This window comes from Temnothorax nylanderi, unplaced genomic scaffold (assembly GCF_030848795.1).
Source record: "Temnothorax nylanderi isolate EJ_2023f unplaced genomic scaffold, tnyl_v1.0 TNYL_tig0052_pilon, whole genome shotgun sequence".
In the NCBI taxonomy this organism is placed as follows: domain Eukaryota; kingdom Metazoa; phylum Arthropoda; class Insecta; order Hymenoptera; family Formicidae; genus Temnothorax; species Temnothorax nylanderi.
In genome coordinates this window covers 492,946-506,667 of record NW_027249114.1, presented here as the reverse complement: position 1 = coordinate 506,667, position 13,722 = coordinate 492,946, and the positions used below count along the sequence as shown (strand labels likewise).

Genomic DNA, 13,722 nt, shown 5'->3' with positions numbered 1-13,722 from the left:
CTCTCAGGAGTATGTCCATGTGCGAGAATCACTCTCGAGAGCTACTATCGAGAGTTTTTACTCGCAGGTGGACAAGCACCATAATCATCCCTAATCGTCTTTCCTTACGGGAATTGTTCGTGGAATTTTTCTGTATAGAAAACAAACCTGATAACGACTCGATAAGCCTAGAAATATGTCTTTCGTTTAAAAAATAATATGATTCTATTTTTGAGAACGCGTATATAGTTTCTTTTATAAACTCAAGCCGCTCCACGCGATCGTAGAAAGATTATAAATTACGAATTATGAATATCCAACGACGTTATAATTGGACGCGGAAATAATTGCATTCGCAAAATTCAAAAAGCTAAATTACGTACGTGATTTTGCATATTAAATTCAACCGGCTAAAAAGAGACTCGCTACTTGCGGTTAACTTTTTAACATAATTTAATAGCCCCCAAGATAAGCGCGCATCTTTCGTGGCCAGGCGTTTTCATCGGCGGAATTAAAGTGCCATGGCGCACTTTAAAATTGCGTTCGCCGCCGTGGAATTACGCGAGATCTAATTACGCGCTCAGCTGGACGAGGCGTTTCGTGCTCGTAGAACGAATTAAGTGTTACCGAGACCGAACGTCACGAATGGTATCGCGCCGCGTCCCGCCGCAACTTGCGCGATTACTTTTCGGAGTGAACGCGTTAAATTAGAGTTTCCCCGGCATATCCCGTATCATCGTTCCCTGCTTTCCCACCGTAAACCGGTGCTTCGCGCGCGACGACGACTCGTTTATACTCGAGAGACTCGTAAACAAGACGCCAGTCAAAATCGATCTCGCGAATTAAACGACCTCAAGTCGACCTGAGGTGTCTCAATGGAATGTCGGACAAACAAATATTTTACAAACAAAACGAGACAAATCGATCCTTTAATTAGTTCTAAATACAGAGGTACCACCTCGTAATTGAAATAAATTAACGTAACATTAAATTAACGATATGTTGGCGTGCCAACTGCGTTATCTGGACGCACACGTGCATACCGCCTCGGGCAGTGCGAATTCAGAGGTCACGGGCGCTTATCTAAATTTATTCACGTTGCTTTGTTTACCGAAGTTTCTCTCTTGAAATGCGGATACGTGGTCCACTGCGACTGACTGCGACTATCACCGATAACCGAGCGCGATAAGCGTTCAGATACGATGGTAGCACTACGGCATGCGTATAAAGATAAAAGAGACAGGTGAGGGACACATGTACATTCTCCTGAATTATTAAGCGTTAATGGACCGAGCCTCGGCAGGATTTACGTTTTACTTTTATTTTTTTTTTTTTTTTTACCTTTGCCTATGCGACCTACGAAACACCGAGTTGTCTTCGTTATTTCGATCACGTCGCGTGAATTGCAATTCGAATACTAGAATTAAATTCCACGCCTTTAGGGCCAATTCGTATTTCTTTTCTAAAATAATATATGTTAACGAGTGCAACACAAGGAACTCCATCGTTGGATGCATTTGTTGTGAATCCAAAAATTGGACTCATAAGAATGAGACTTTAGTACAGTATTCTCGTATTCGCGGTGTTACTTTTACTCAAATGTAATTTCAGCTGATGCGACACGTACTGTAGAAGTGTCGTATCGCGTTACAAGCTAATCTATCGATTTCTGCAAAATACTCCGCCCGCGTATGCATTATGGATAGCGGCCGCTTGTTGCATCGCATAACATACTTGCGGGAGAGTTTGCCATTCACGCATTATGAAGTATTTCTGTTATTGATTCTTTAACTGACAAGACAATGCCTTGCATTTCGGGAGCAGTGCATAATATCGCATAATTTCACGAAGCTTTTTTTTAACTTTTTGAAGATAATTTTCGATAAAAATATGAGGGAAGAATTTTATTTAAAAAAGTTCTATAGTTTTAATTTAATGATAAAATTGTGTTGTTATGATATGATGTTATCGATAATATATATCACATCTGCTACACACACAAGAGCTTAATAACCGTCAATTGCAATCTGCAAACGGCTGCTATATAAACGAGCGAAGATGCAATAATAGACGTATGAGCCTTTCAACACACACGATTGACATTTTTCTCAGCTACATCCGCGAAACATATTTTTCTGCCTTTCCGACCTCGTACTTATAAAGCGACTTCTCATTCGTGACAAATTGCCTTTGTGTCTCTATATCAGTTACCATCTGCAAAAGAAAAAAATGACTTGCGTGCACGCGACAACGTTATTATAAACGAAAAAGAAGGCGGGAATTTATGGAAATTATTGCCTTGATGTTCCGGGTGTTGAGTAATCGCTCGATAAGAATGAAGTATGTGTCAATAATGTAAATACGTCTTCGCACGTTCGGACGTCCTTTCAAGGATCTCGCCGAAAAATGTTTACGAAATCGGAATTCTGAATTAGTTTCTCAGGAATTTACATTAATTCGTATCTAATTATAACCCCTGCAATTTAATTTAAGGAATTCCGCGACTAAAGATAAAGAAAGGTAATTCTATAATATACAGGGTGTTTAAAAAAAGTGTTATATATTTTGACAGCAGGTAGTAGGTATTCATCAAAACAAGAAGGAACTGTCTAGTAAACATGGGTCGTAAGTCAAATACCTATTAAGACCAGTTTTTATCGTACACTATAGGACGTGCTCTCGACGCGACAATACCCAACCCAGACATTTAACGGGAAATGGATTGGTGGTCTAATAATTTGACCTGTCCGAGATCCCCTGACCTTTAATTAGATTTTTGGCTATGCCGACATTTAAAGACCTAGTTGTTTTCAACACTCATCGATGACGTACAAACAGGAATATGCGTGTCAGCAAAACCGAAAGCAACCAGGTGTATTAGTATGAGTGATTCTCTGAGACGTAGGGTCTGAAGGATGTGTGGCAATGAATGGGAACTACGTAGAGCACCTCCTATAGTATGCAATAGAGAAACTCCATATCTTAACAGGTATTTAATTTAAAACCTATGTTTACTGGACATTTTTTCTTTTGTCTTTGACGAATACTATCTGCTCTCAAAATATGTAACACTTTTGTTTAAACACCCTGTATATATTATATCCATCACGCAAGCCTGACAATGCAAATATTCTATTGCCTTTAATATTACTAACGATTTTTCTGACGTAATGTAATTCAAGAATTGCTCGTAATAGAATCGCCAATTTGCGAAAGCGTTTAAACGCGAACTCGCGATGTCAACAACTGACAACAGCTTTTGACATTCTGCAACGTTCTGATGACACCACTGACACCGACGATTCCGACGTCGACAATATAAGCCGATGCCTCGACCGCTTCCGACGACAGTCAGTCGCGAATGTCGCAAGACTCGCAATTCCCGCAATTCGAAGGCACACGCGGCGAATAAAAGGGGCACAACACCGAGCGACGGTGCCCCCCCTCCCCCTCGAGCAAGTAGCAGACGATTTCGCAATCGCGAGATCAAGGTGCGTCAACGGTATGCGGAGAGTGATCCAGAGATAACCCTTTGAGTTATCACTCACGAATTCGCCGTATTGTTATCCCCAGCGACGAAAGGGTTACAAAACTGTAGCGTGCGAAAATTCCTCTCGCGCCTTGGCGTCGGAGAATCTACGATAGCTGGTAGCGATCTTAACGAGAGGGAACGATAAAAAGATGTATCGTATAGCGCAGTCCCTTTTTAATAAGCGAACCGAACAACGTGTTCCAGCGACAAAGTAATTACGGCGTCGCGTGACGCTCGTAATTTCAGTGGAAAAACAACCTATTAAATCGAAGGGCTCGCGGCAACCAACATCAGCGTGATAAGCGACACGATAGTTATGCGCAGCGGAGGGAGGGAAGGCTCATAACACAATGCTCGTTCATAATATACGATATCTAGGTATACGGTAATCTTGAAAACTCGACGGGGGCCTCTCGCGTTTCTTCCTTCATTTATCTCGCGTTACGCTGATCGGAGTCTGCCAATTATTTCGCGGATACTCGCGACGTGCCATCGATCCTCGTCTCTACGACCGTTAACGCGTACGATCGCTCGGCGTCTTTGGCCGTGAGCGAGCGAGAGAGCGCGACCTTATTCCGGAGACAAGCGTTCCCGATCCCGTTGCATCAGCGGATGAACATGAGGCAGCCATGAATGAGGACGAAGGGGTCGCCGGGATCACGCAGGGAGCGGCGTCAAAAAAGGTCTAAGACCCAGACAAGCGACCGGATTTTTTCTCTTCCTTTCTCTCGTCGCCCTCTCTCTCTCTCTCTCATACACTCTTCCTTTCTTCTTTTCTCGCCCTTTACCTGCCTTTACCCCCCTAGCCATCTGCGAGAATTCTTTTATCTGACCCCCCCGCTTCGTTTCCTTCTCGGGGAGTAAACGAAGATGTTTTGAAAATAAAAAGAAAAACGAAATGGTTTAGATATCGGCTGTTCTGTCGCTTATTCGCTCGCTCCACAGCGCCGTCGTCGTACGTTTCTCTTCCTCTCCTGCGAGCGCCGCCGCTCACGTCGTATCTCGCGCTCGCGCCTTCCCCGCCCGATCCGAAAAGAATCCTCCGCGATACGCAACAGGTTATCGAAAGGCGCCCGTGTGCGCACTAGCCGCGGCGCATATGTAAGAAAATATGTAAATGACATTTGTATACACGCCCGCGCGCGCATGTATACACACACACACACACACACACACACACACACACACACACACACACACACACCTCAACACACAGACATAGGCCACGCACGACACTCACCGTGCTCGGCGACCGCCAAGGATCCGGCCAGGAGAGCGCACAGGACGACGAGCAGCAGCGGGATCCGCGTCGGCCTTCCACGTTCATTCGCACCGTCAAAGTAGCACCACCGTTTCTCCTCACGCGCCATAATTGCGTCAACGTCGGCACGACGAGGGGTTTCTACTCCGTCTTGTATTTCCGCTTCGCGTGGAAGGGCTTCGCGCGAAAGCTAAAACCCAAACACGGGCGTCGCGAGTCTCCCCTCGATAGCGCGCTCGCCGACGAGGCGAGTCTTACGAAGCGGAGCGCGACGGAAAAGCGGCGAGCGAGTAAGCGCGCGCGCGCGCGCACGCTTGCGGCAGCGGCGGCGGCGGCGACGGCGGCGGCGGCGGAAGAACGTGGAAGGACGGAGCGAGGGACGCACAAAGGCGCGGGTGGCGAAGGGAGAACCGGATGGAGAGGAAAGACAGAGGGAATCGAAGGGTGACTCGCGAAAAAGAAAGGGAGCGAGAAGACGGGGGGAAGAAAATAAAAGGGCGAAGGGAGAGACGGGGAGAGGGGGGGGGGAAAGGGAGGCCGAGTGCGCCGCCGCGTGAACGAGCGAGCGGGTTCTCCTCTCGCGGGGAAGCGGATGCTCCGGAAACGGTTTCGGTGCTCCGGAAAAAGCGCGTCTCCTTCGACCGCTCCGCGTAGCGTAGCTCCGCTTTTGCTCGCGCGGAAACTGTTGCGCGTCGCTCAGGAGAGAAAGAAAGAGAACGGGAGGAAAAAGCGATTCGCCGAGAGAGCGATTCGCTAGCGGGTCGCGCGGCACACTGACGCGAGGACGGAGCGGAGACGATCGAGCGAGTCTACTGGGCTCGCGAGAGGCTAGTCGCTAGTCCTGAAGCGCGCGGCTCGCTCTTCAAACCGGTACCGTCGGACGACGGCGGACCACGACGGCGGCGACGGCGACAGCACTCGCTTGCGACGCGAACGGCATGCTCGCTCTCACTACTTCACTAGTCGCTCGCCGCGCTCGCCAGTCTCTCTCGCGACTCTCGCCCACTCCGAAGCGGCCTCGAGAGTATCTAGATTATCTAGATGGTCTCATCTAGATGAAGCGCGCTTCGCACGCCAGATAACGCGCCAGATATCGCTCGCGCGAGGTGTCCCGACTCGCGCCGTTGAACCGATGATCTTTGTACAGATAGTACAGAATAGTACAGAATAGTACGTCCTTCTCAGGAATCAAAAAAGTGAAGAAATTAAAAGTAATTGAAGACTAATTAGTAAAATGGACGAAGACATAAGCGTATAAAAATGAAGAAGCGATATATTAATAATGGGTTAATTGCTGATGAGATAAGATGATTTTCTTCTCTCGAGCTTGGAGTATATTTATAAACGCGTGTAGGTCACTTCGATCAGTTACTGTTAAATAAAAAATGACATTTCCTTGACGCTACCTCTTCTTGTCGACAAGGAAGACAACTATTGTATCGAAGTAAGATAACACTAGCTTCGTCACAAGAAGAGGATGTTTTGCTGCAATCGATTCTTTAATTTCGTGTATTTTTATCAAATTGTTATTTGATGACGTAAGCAACGCGCAGGCTATCGATTGAGACTTTCGATTGCGCGTTCGTCTGCGAATCGGTGTTCATAGAACGGAGAACTCGCGGAAGCGACTTCGAACGAAGAGAAGATCTCTTCGCGGGGCGAATCGGGGGGTGACACCGGAGATATCTTCGTGAAATCGCTCCGAGGATCCTCCAGATGCGAAGTGTCGATCAATTGATGCTGCCCGAGAATCACCTGGAAAATATTATTTCATTCAATTTTACTCTGAAAAAATATCACGCGAATAGAATAGCGCCCCAATGTAAGCGAGTAAAATTGATAAAATATTTGTACATTTATCGTAAAATTACTCAGACTTACAGAATTGTACAATTAAAACGGGAAAGAGCCTTTTCAACTTTCAAATAAAAATATAACGGAACTAAATTAGAATCTAATATTATTATATAAAATTAAGACAAAAATTCAAGGTAAAATCCATCTTATTATTTTAGTGTATCGATATTAGTGTAACGATGGTATTGCACATCAACTGTTGTTCTTTAATTCTCTAATGTGTCCATTTCTATCAATGTAGATTAACTTTAAACTCGGTTTAATTTATGCTTCCCAGGTAGCAGAGTGACGTATTAATTCTGTCTTAATGACGTTTTTAACGTCAGGTAGCAGGTTTCCTGGGTTTTTATCTTTTTCTCTTTTTAGTGTTAGAAAAGGATAAAAAGTACGTCAAACCGAGAAAGTTAATCCACCCTGATATAGAAATGGACATAAATCTTTTATTTTACCGTGACGTTCGTCTTATCTGAAAACGTTCGATGACACCGCTCGGCGTCGGCGTCGCGCGGGAACGAGAGGGCCGCGCGCACTTGTCGCCTCTGCCGATCTTTCTTCCGCAGCATGTACGATCTGTCGGTCGTGCGACGGATGCGGTCCACCTCGTCCAACGCCTCCAGGGTCGGCGCCAGCCTGGCGTCGCGTATCCTCGCGAGCTCGTCCCTCTCCGAGATCTCATCCGCGCGCCTGACCGTCGCGGTCAGCTTCTTCTGGCGGTCCTCGATTAGGAAGCCCCATGAACGGTGCCACTGCACCATGTGGGCGATCAGATGTGCGTCCACGCTCAGCGGGGTGACGCCGGTCTGCTCCAGGTATCTGCTGAGCTCCGTCCACATCTGGCCGAGTTTCAGTCGTAGATACATGTCGATGCAGCACAGCGTTATCTGAAAAAAAAGGTTCAGATAACTGATTGTTTTAATATTATATGAAAAAAATTTAATATTACACACTATGTTCAAACATTCGACATTAGAAATTCGCATGTTATTTTATATTTTTATTAGTTTTTTTTATATCATTACTGGTTTAGAAATAAAAAGTCTTACGTGATCTTTCGTTGGTAGTTTGTCGAGTAGAATTTTGTAATGCTCTCTGGCGGTTTTGTATTTGTCGCCGTCTCTCTCGATGATTTTCAAAATACTGAAGATTTTCGATCGCACCGAACCGATCATGTCGATTATAGTGGGACTAACGTCTTCCGTAAGCTGCGAACGATAGGTGTCTGTCCACTGCTTAGTGCCCATCTGAGGAAATTCAGGATCTGAAATTGCAAACAAAAAGTTAATCGCGACTACGAAATTACAAAAAAAATTTATTTAACCTTTCTGTTTAGATTTCTCCTTAATTTATACATAAGTAATCGAGAAAATCTCTGGACATATTTTTTTTGCGTCTAGAATCTTTCAATAATTTTCATAAAATATTACAAAATTCAAACAATACTAAATTAAAGTAGATTTTCCGTGAGGAAAAATCTCCGTACGGAGCTCGACATTCTGATTCGCGAGATGCACCTGCTATGGAATCGTCGGCGCGTCTCTTGATACCGACCCTGTCTTCCTCTTCTCGCCAGATAGTCGCGAGCAAGGATATCAAACCTGTCTTCTTATCGGCGCCTCTCCAGGTGCAGAGACACGGGCCGCAAAAGGTGCTGTCGCACATATCGGTCAGCGCACCGAGATACAAACATCTCACGGGATAGCTCACGATCTCGACAATATCCAGCATGGAGTACAGTCCGCCGTTTCTCAAGAAAATCTGGAGACTCCCAGAACATGGCACCACGCACTTCCAAATGTAAGCGCCTATCGCTAACAGAAGTCTGTCAACAAATAATAAGAAATCAATACTTAATGTTTCTCTACTTCTATCTTTTATTTCAATATGTAACGTTTTTAAATTTTAATATCCTCAATATTTATAATTGTTGGTGAGTATTTTATATAACTTGTTAATTAGTTTAACAAGTTAGTTAATTGATATAAAAAATTACTATAACGTAGAAGCAATATTTATGTAAAATTGTAAATCATATTTGCCACGGCGAACGTTACCGCTGATCCACTTGGAAGTCCTCGTCTTTTTTATACAAGCACTTTGCGAATATCTCTAAGACGAGCTCAATGCTTCGTTCTTCGCACAGCTGTTGAACAGACGTTTGTTTTTTCACGAGACCTTCTAGGGCGATCAGCAGCAACGTTAAGATTCGTTGCCTCCTCATCGTGAGCTTATTTAGACACACTATATTGCTGGTTAATTCTGAAAAATTCAAAGGAAACATATTTTATTAAAAATTCAAGAATTATTTAAAAAATTGTAACACTTTTTATATTTGGTATATCAGTATGAAATATATTTTGTGATATCTCGTACTAATTAATAACGGGATCATTCCATGTTTTTGGAAATTCTCCAGAAGAAGAGCGTCGGCCTGCAGGATTATCGAGCAGACGGTTCTCGTAAAAATCATCGCGAGATGCTCGTCGAATTCCACGTTCAAAATTCGCTCGTGCATCGCCAGTAATCTGTGAGTATTAAAATCTATTTTATTTGATTTCTCTACTAAAATCCGATTAATTTTTCATCTCTCTTTTTTTTTTACGTAAAAGTGCCTCTGCGCTTCACAAATTCCGTCTCTAATCGTGGCGCTAACAGTGATAAAATATGCATCGCGTGCTCCAACAGAATCAGTGACGCAGAAGATCCTTTATCCTTTTTATTGCTCATGCAGGATTTAATAATCCGGAGAATAATCGGCATAATCATCGCTTTTTTCATTATCTAAAAAATTAAAAAGCTTTCCGTTAATACATTTTTAAAAATTTTAAAATGAGTTACGTTTTTTGCTAAAATAGGTTTTGAAATTGAATATTCAAACTCGAAAAAGTTATATTAAAAAATAATAAGTTTAAAAAAATTGTTATACTCTTTTTTGAATTTCTCTTTTATTATAATATTATTCAAAATTTATGAGATAAAATTGATGAGAATAATTTACAAAGACGTAAACGTCGATATCGGCGAGATGAGCGATGATCATCAGCAGGGTTTTTTTGAAGAAGAGATCCTCTTCATTGTCGGAGAACTTCACACTTTCTGTCCATATTTTAGTACTGCCGGATTCAATTGCGGGTAAAAGATTGACGACATCCTCCGCGATACCGCTACTGACAAGATCCCACGAGGATAGAGTCACGATTCCAGCGAGGATCAATGCGGCAATGTCGTTTCTGATCCTCAAATTGACGGCGCAATATTGACCGCGAAGTATCTGCCGCTTGAAGGAATATCTTAAGCCCCTGTACTGCGTCAGAAATCGTATATTTTATGCTTAATGACTCGTCCTTATTAAAGAAAAACTACCTAACAAATTCATAAATAACACCCAAATAATAAAGAAATAATATCTAAGTTAAAAAAAAAGTACATATATACAACAAAAATAAATAACATTTATTCTGTGGTTATTTTTCTCTCACTTTATTTTTATATTTTTAATTGCCAATAAAGGCGTGTTAACGATAAATAATACCACATGGCGCATTGCTTGAGCGATGGAAGGTCCTTCAGGTGTTCCGGTAGTGTATTCGGAGATAACACCGATCTCATGAGGCTCCACAAGAGTTTCATTATCAAGAGCATGACGTCCCACGAATATTCCTCTCCCTCGAGGGGTATGTCCGGCGGTCTGGTGCAGCGCGGCTGCGTCGCGTAAGGAAGATCCATCCTGGTGAATAGCGTGTTCAGTATACCGGCCTGCAGCATCCTGTAACCTTTATTCGGGGATGTACGAAAGCTGTAACCCACGCATGTAAAGAGAATGAGAAATGCCAGAGGCATTTTCCTCCGCGGCTAAACCGCCCTCGCTTTAACGTTCAGGCATCCATGCGCGCGTTATCCGTCGGAATAATATTTGAATAAATTATGCGCTTGTGAAAAGCATTCAGTATGGTCTGCTAGACTGCATTAGAACATTCTTTTTAATAATAAATTCAAATTATATAACTTTAAAAAGAGATTTTTGAAAAATATTCTCTCTGCTTGAAACGTTTAGGAGAAATTTATTTAAACTGAATTGAAATGATAGGGTAATGTTTTTATAATAATTTAAGCAATATATAAAATATTTCGGTACTCTCGATTCGCGAATACTCACAGCATTGATTCGAGATCGAGGCGAGCATGTAGGCCAATTCCAATATCTTCTGGTACATCCTCAGCATAGCAGCTTCGAGTAATTCAACGATGATAATCGGCAATTTAGAATTCTCCATAGCTCGACGACGAAAATCCAGTTTCACTGCCGCGACGTTCTTTGGTTTCGTTTTGATTAATAAACAATCAAGAGCCGCGTGAATCCGTTGAACATCTTCCTCGTCGGGCAAAATTGTCAGAAGATAACCCAGCAACGTGAAATAATGTTCCATTACGGCGGAGCTAACGAGACTCTCGGAAGTGTGTTTCAGCAAAGGCGGCTGACTGCATAACTGCAACATCCTGTCCAGATGCGCCCGATAGTCGTTGGCTTCCCTGGTCTTCCAGGCTAGAAATTCTAGCACCCTCATTACAGCCGGCAGGTGTTTGACTGGCTGAAAGACGTCTTTGAGGAAACATACTGAGAAAATGATTAGGAAACATCAAATAAATTGGAGCACCTTGTGCGAGTGAAAGCAAAGTGAGTATTAGTAAAAGTATAAAAATTAATTTATAATAAGTCATTTTACATACTAATTTTTAAATAATGCTTCTGTTAAAAGTGATATTATTTAAGGCCTCAAAAGTATTTTATTAATTAGATAATTGTCAATACTCGCATTTATCGTTTATTTATCTACAATTATTCCCGAAAATAAATGTAGATCTCCTAAATTATATTTAAAAACAGATATAACGTATTTTTTTTTTTTTTTTTCAAAAGTCAGCGAGCCCCAATAGATCTTAATCAAAGAGATTTTTATTTCTAACTTGTGCAAAGGATACGTAACCGTCGTCGCCGATCTCACGCAGATAATCAGACAAAAGTCGTGATATTCGTGCGACATTATCGCTGGTGACGGGATCGGACACGAGTTTTCGCAGCTTCTCCACGGTATAATCCGCATCTATTCGGCGACATTTTTCCGCGTCGTTCAAATGTGATACGGGAAAATCGTAGATCACGTATTTCGGACAGGCGGACTCCACGGCGGTGAAACGACGATCCTGTCGTTTCCGCTCCATTTGTGTTAAATTATTCACGAAAGACAGTTATATAAATTACATACATCGTACTCGACGATCTTGCTCGAACATTAATCGTCGATAATAAATTAACTTCGCGTCGCGAATCGACTGTATCTTGTTCCGCGCGATACACCGTGACCGATTCCGGTTCTTCCACGGTGATACGTTATCGGTAAATTAAGACGGCTCGAGTCTCGACGAGATGAGAGACGCTTCAAAAGGAAAGATCCGCGCGCCGAACCGGTAACACGTGTTCGGCGATTAATTAGAAACCAACGTTCGCATTAAAACTCCAATTGCATAATATGATAGCAGTTATATCGATCAGATTTATTGGAATGTAAAAGGACATTAATTTTCACGGGTGAATGAAAATAACGAAAATATATTCTCCGTATCTCATTAATTATTATTTTATTTAAATCTTTGTCACAATATAAGCTGTTAATTACAGAAAGATATGTTAATTTATTATTTAAAAATATGTTAATGTAGAGGTAATACAACAATATGCAATGTTCTTGAAAAATGAAAACTCTGGTTTACGGAATCACGCGTGAGATACGTGTATTATATAAATCTCGTTTGCACAAAGAAAGCAGCGTAGGTAAAGATAATAGCAGATCATGGTCCACGAACTGGCGCTCCCTGGGCGCTGACACGCCAACTCACGAGCGGATGATACGGGCCTTTCCTTTCTCCTTCAAATTATGCGATTCAAAAAAATTCTCTTATGATGGTGCACTCCAACGTCGCGTCGTTCTAATCTAGATGCGAAAGATGCTCTTGCAAATCGACACTTGTTCTCAATTAGCATCTCTAGAAATAAAGTCGCGAAATTATCCCCATGTCTCGCGAGAAAACTCAACATGTGTTTAAGAAGCTTAACCGTAATCGGCAGGTGTCTTCACACACACACATATCCACGTACAAGTAATAGAACTCACTTGTACAGGATGTCGAAAGAATTACAGACACAAATTTTATTCTTAGATTTCTTTAACAAAGTTGAAATAAAATTAAATATCGTTTCATTAAATATTATTAAATATCGTTTTCCTTTATAGTTCTCTAATTTCTTGCAGTTTTAGTAAATATTTTAGTAATTGAATAAAAAAATGTCGATATAAATAAAAATTAAATCGATAAAAATAAAAATTGAATAAAACTGTAAAAATTTTGATCGAGTAAAATCTGTTTTGTACATGTGAAATTAAATGAGTAAGAATTTTTATTATTGTTGCGCAATCACAGGAGATTATTTTGTGAAAAAGACGGTCATCTTCATGGCTTATAATTTAAAAAGGAAATTTCTTCGGACCGATTCTCCTAAGAACCCTCTTAAAGTTTATACTTGCAATTTCCTGACACCTTGTATAGTAAGATTCCTATCAGAGAGAAAGAGAGAATTCTATATTAACGCCAACAGCGATGCACGCGCGTTTGCTTTTCCGGAAAGCGGGAAAATTTCATTGACTACACGGGAAAACTCGGCTTTGTTCTCCGACTCCGTTTCGTTTCGCGTCGCGACATGTCACTGATCGCCGCGAGACTTTGGTCAGATGCGCCGAGTAGGCGATCGGTTCTACGACGGTTACAGTCGCAATCGCATACAGACACGCAATCGTATACAATATACACGCATGCACGCACGGACGCACTCACACGCGAGCGAGTGAACGTGCGCGCAGGGCCGACGCCAAGCTGGAGTACAAACGACCGTAGATTTTTCATGCGATATATAAATGTATATTCTAAATCTGAACAATGGATAACGAAATTACTAGTCTCGTTAAATCGCTATAATCAAATTTCTTTTTCGTGTCTAAATAAAATTATATAATGCGAAACTAACAAACATTGACGAGTAAGA

At 42.2% G+C, this 13,722-nt stretch overlaps 2 protein-coding genes across 2 annotated transcripts in view; both read right to left on the bottom strand.

The window, feature by feature from the left end:
* Nucleotides 1-5,751, bottom strand: part of L(1)g0289 (lethal (1) G0289) — a 32,678-nt gene extending 26,927 nt beyond the window's left edge. The window contains exons 1-2 of the mRNA XM_071706490.1: nucleotides 5,647-5,751; nucleotides 4,752-4,962 (exon numbers count right to left, since the gene is read on the bottom strand). Coding sequence (XP_071562591.1) covers nucleotides 4,752-4,962; nucleotides 5,647-5,712 — 277 coding nt within the window. The 5' untranslated portion in view covers nucleotides 5,713-5,751. The remainder of the gene's footprint in view (nucleotides 1-4,751; nucleotides 4,963-5,646) is intronic.
* Nucleotides 5,752-6,265: 514 nt separating this feature from the next.
* Nucleotides 6,266-12,147, bottom strand: LOC139772648 (cilia- and flagella-associated protein 69-like). The gene is made up of 11 exons (XM_071706491.1): nucleotides 11,607-12,147; nucleotides 10,783-11,215; nucleotides 10,159-10,399; nucleotides 9,625-9,925; nucleotides 9,229-9,407; nucleotides 9,000-9,151; nucleotides 8,681-8,885; nucleotides 8,141-8,448; nucleotides 7,673-7,887; nucleotides 7,079-7,510; nucleotides 6,266-6,527 (listed from the first exon to the last, which is right to left on the bottom strand). The coding sequence occupies exons 1-11, from the start codon at nucleotides 11,844-11,846 to the stop codon at nucleotides 6,327-6,329; spliced, it is 2,907 nt and encodes a 968-aa protein (XP_071562592.1). The 5' UTR covers nucleotides 11,847-12,147; the 3' UTR covers nucleotides 6,266-6,326.
* Nucleotides 12,148-13,722: the final 1,575 nt, after the last annotated feature.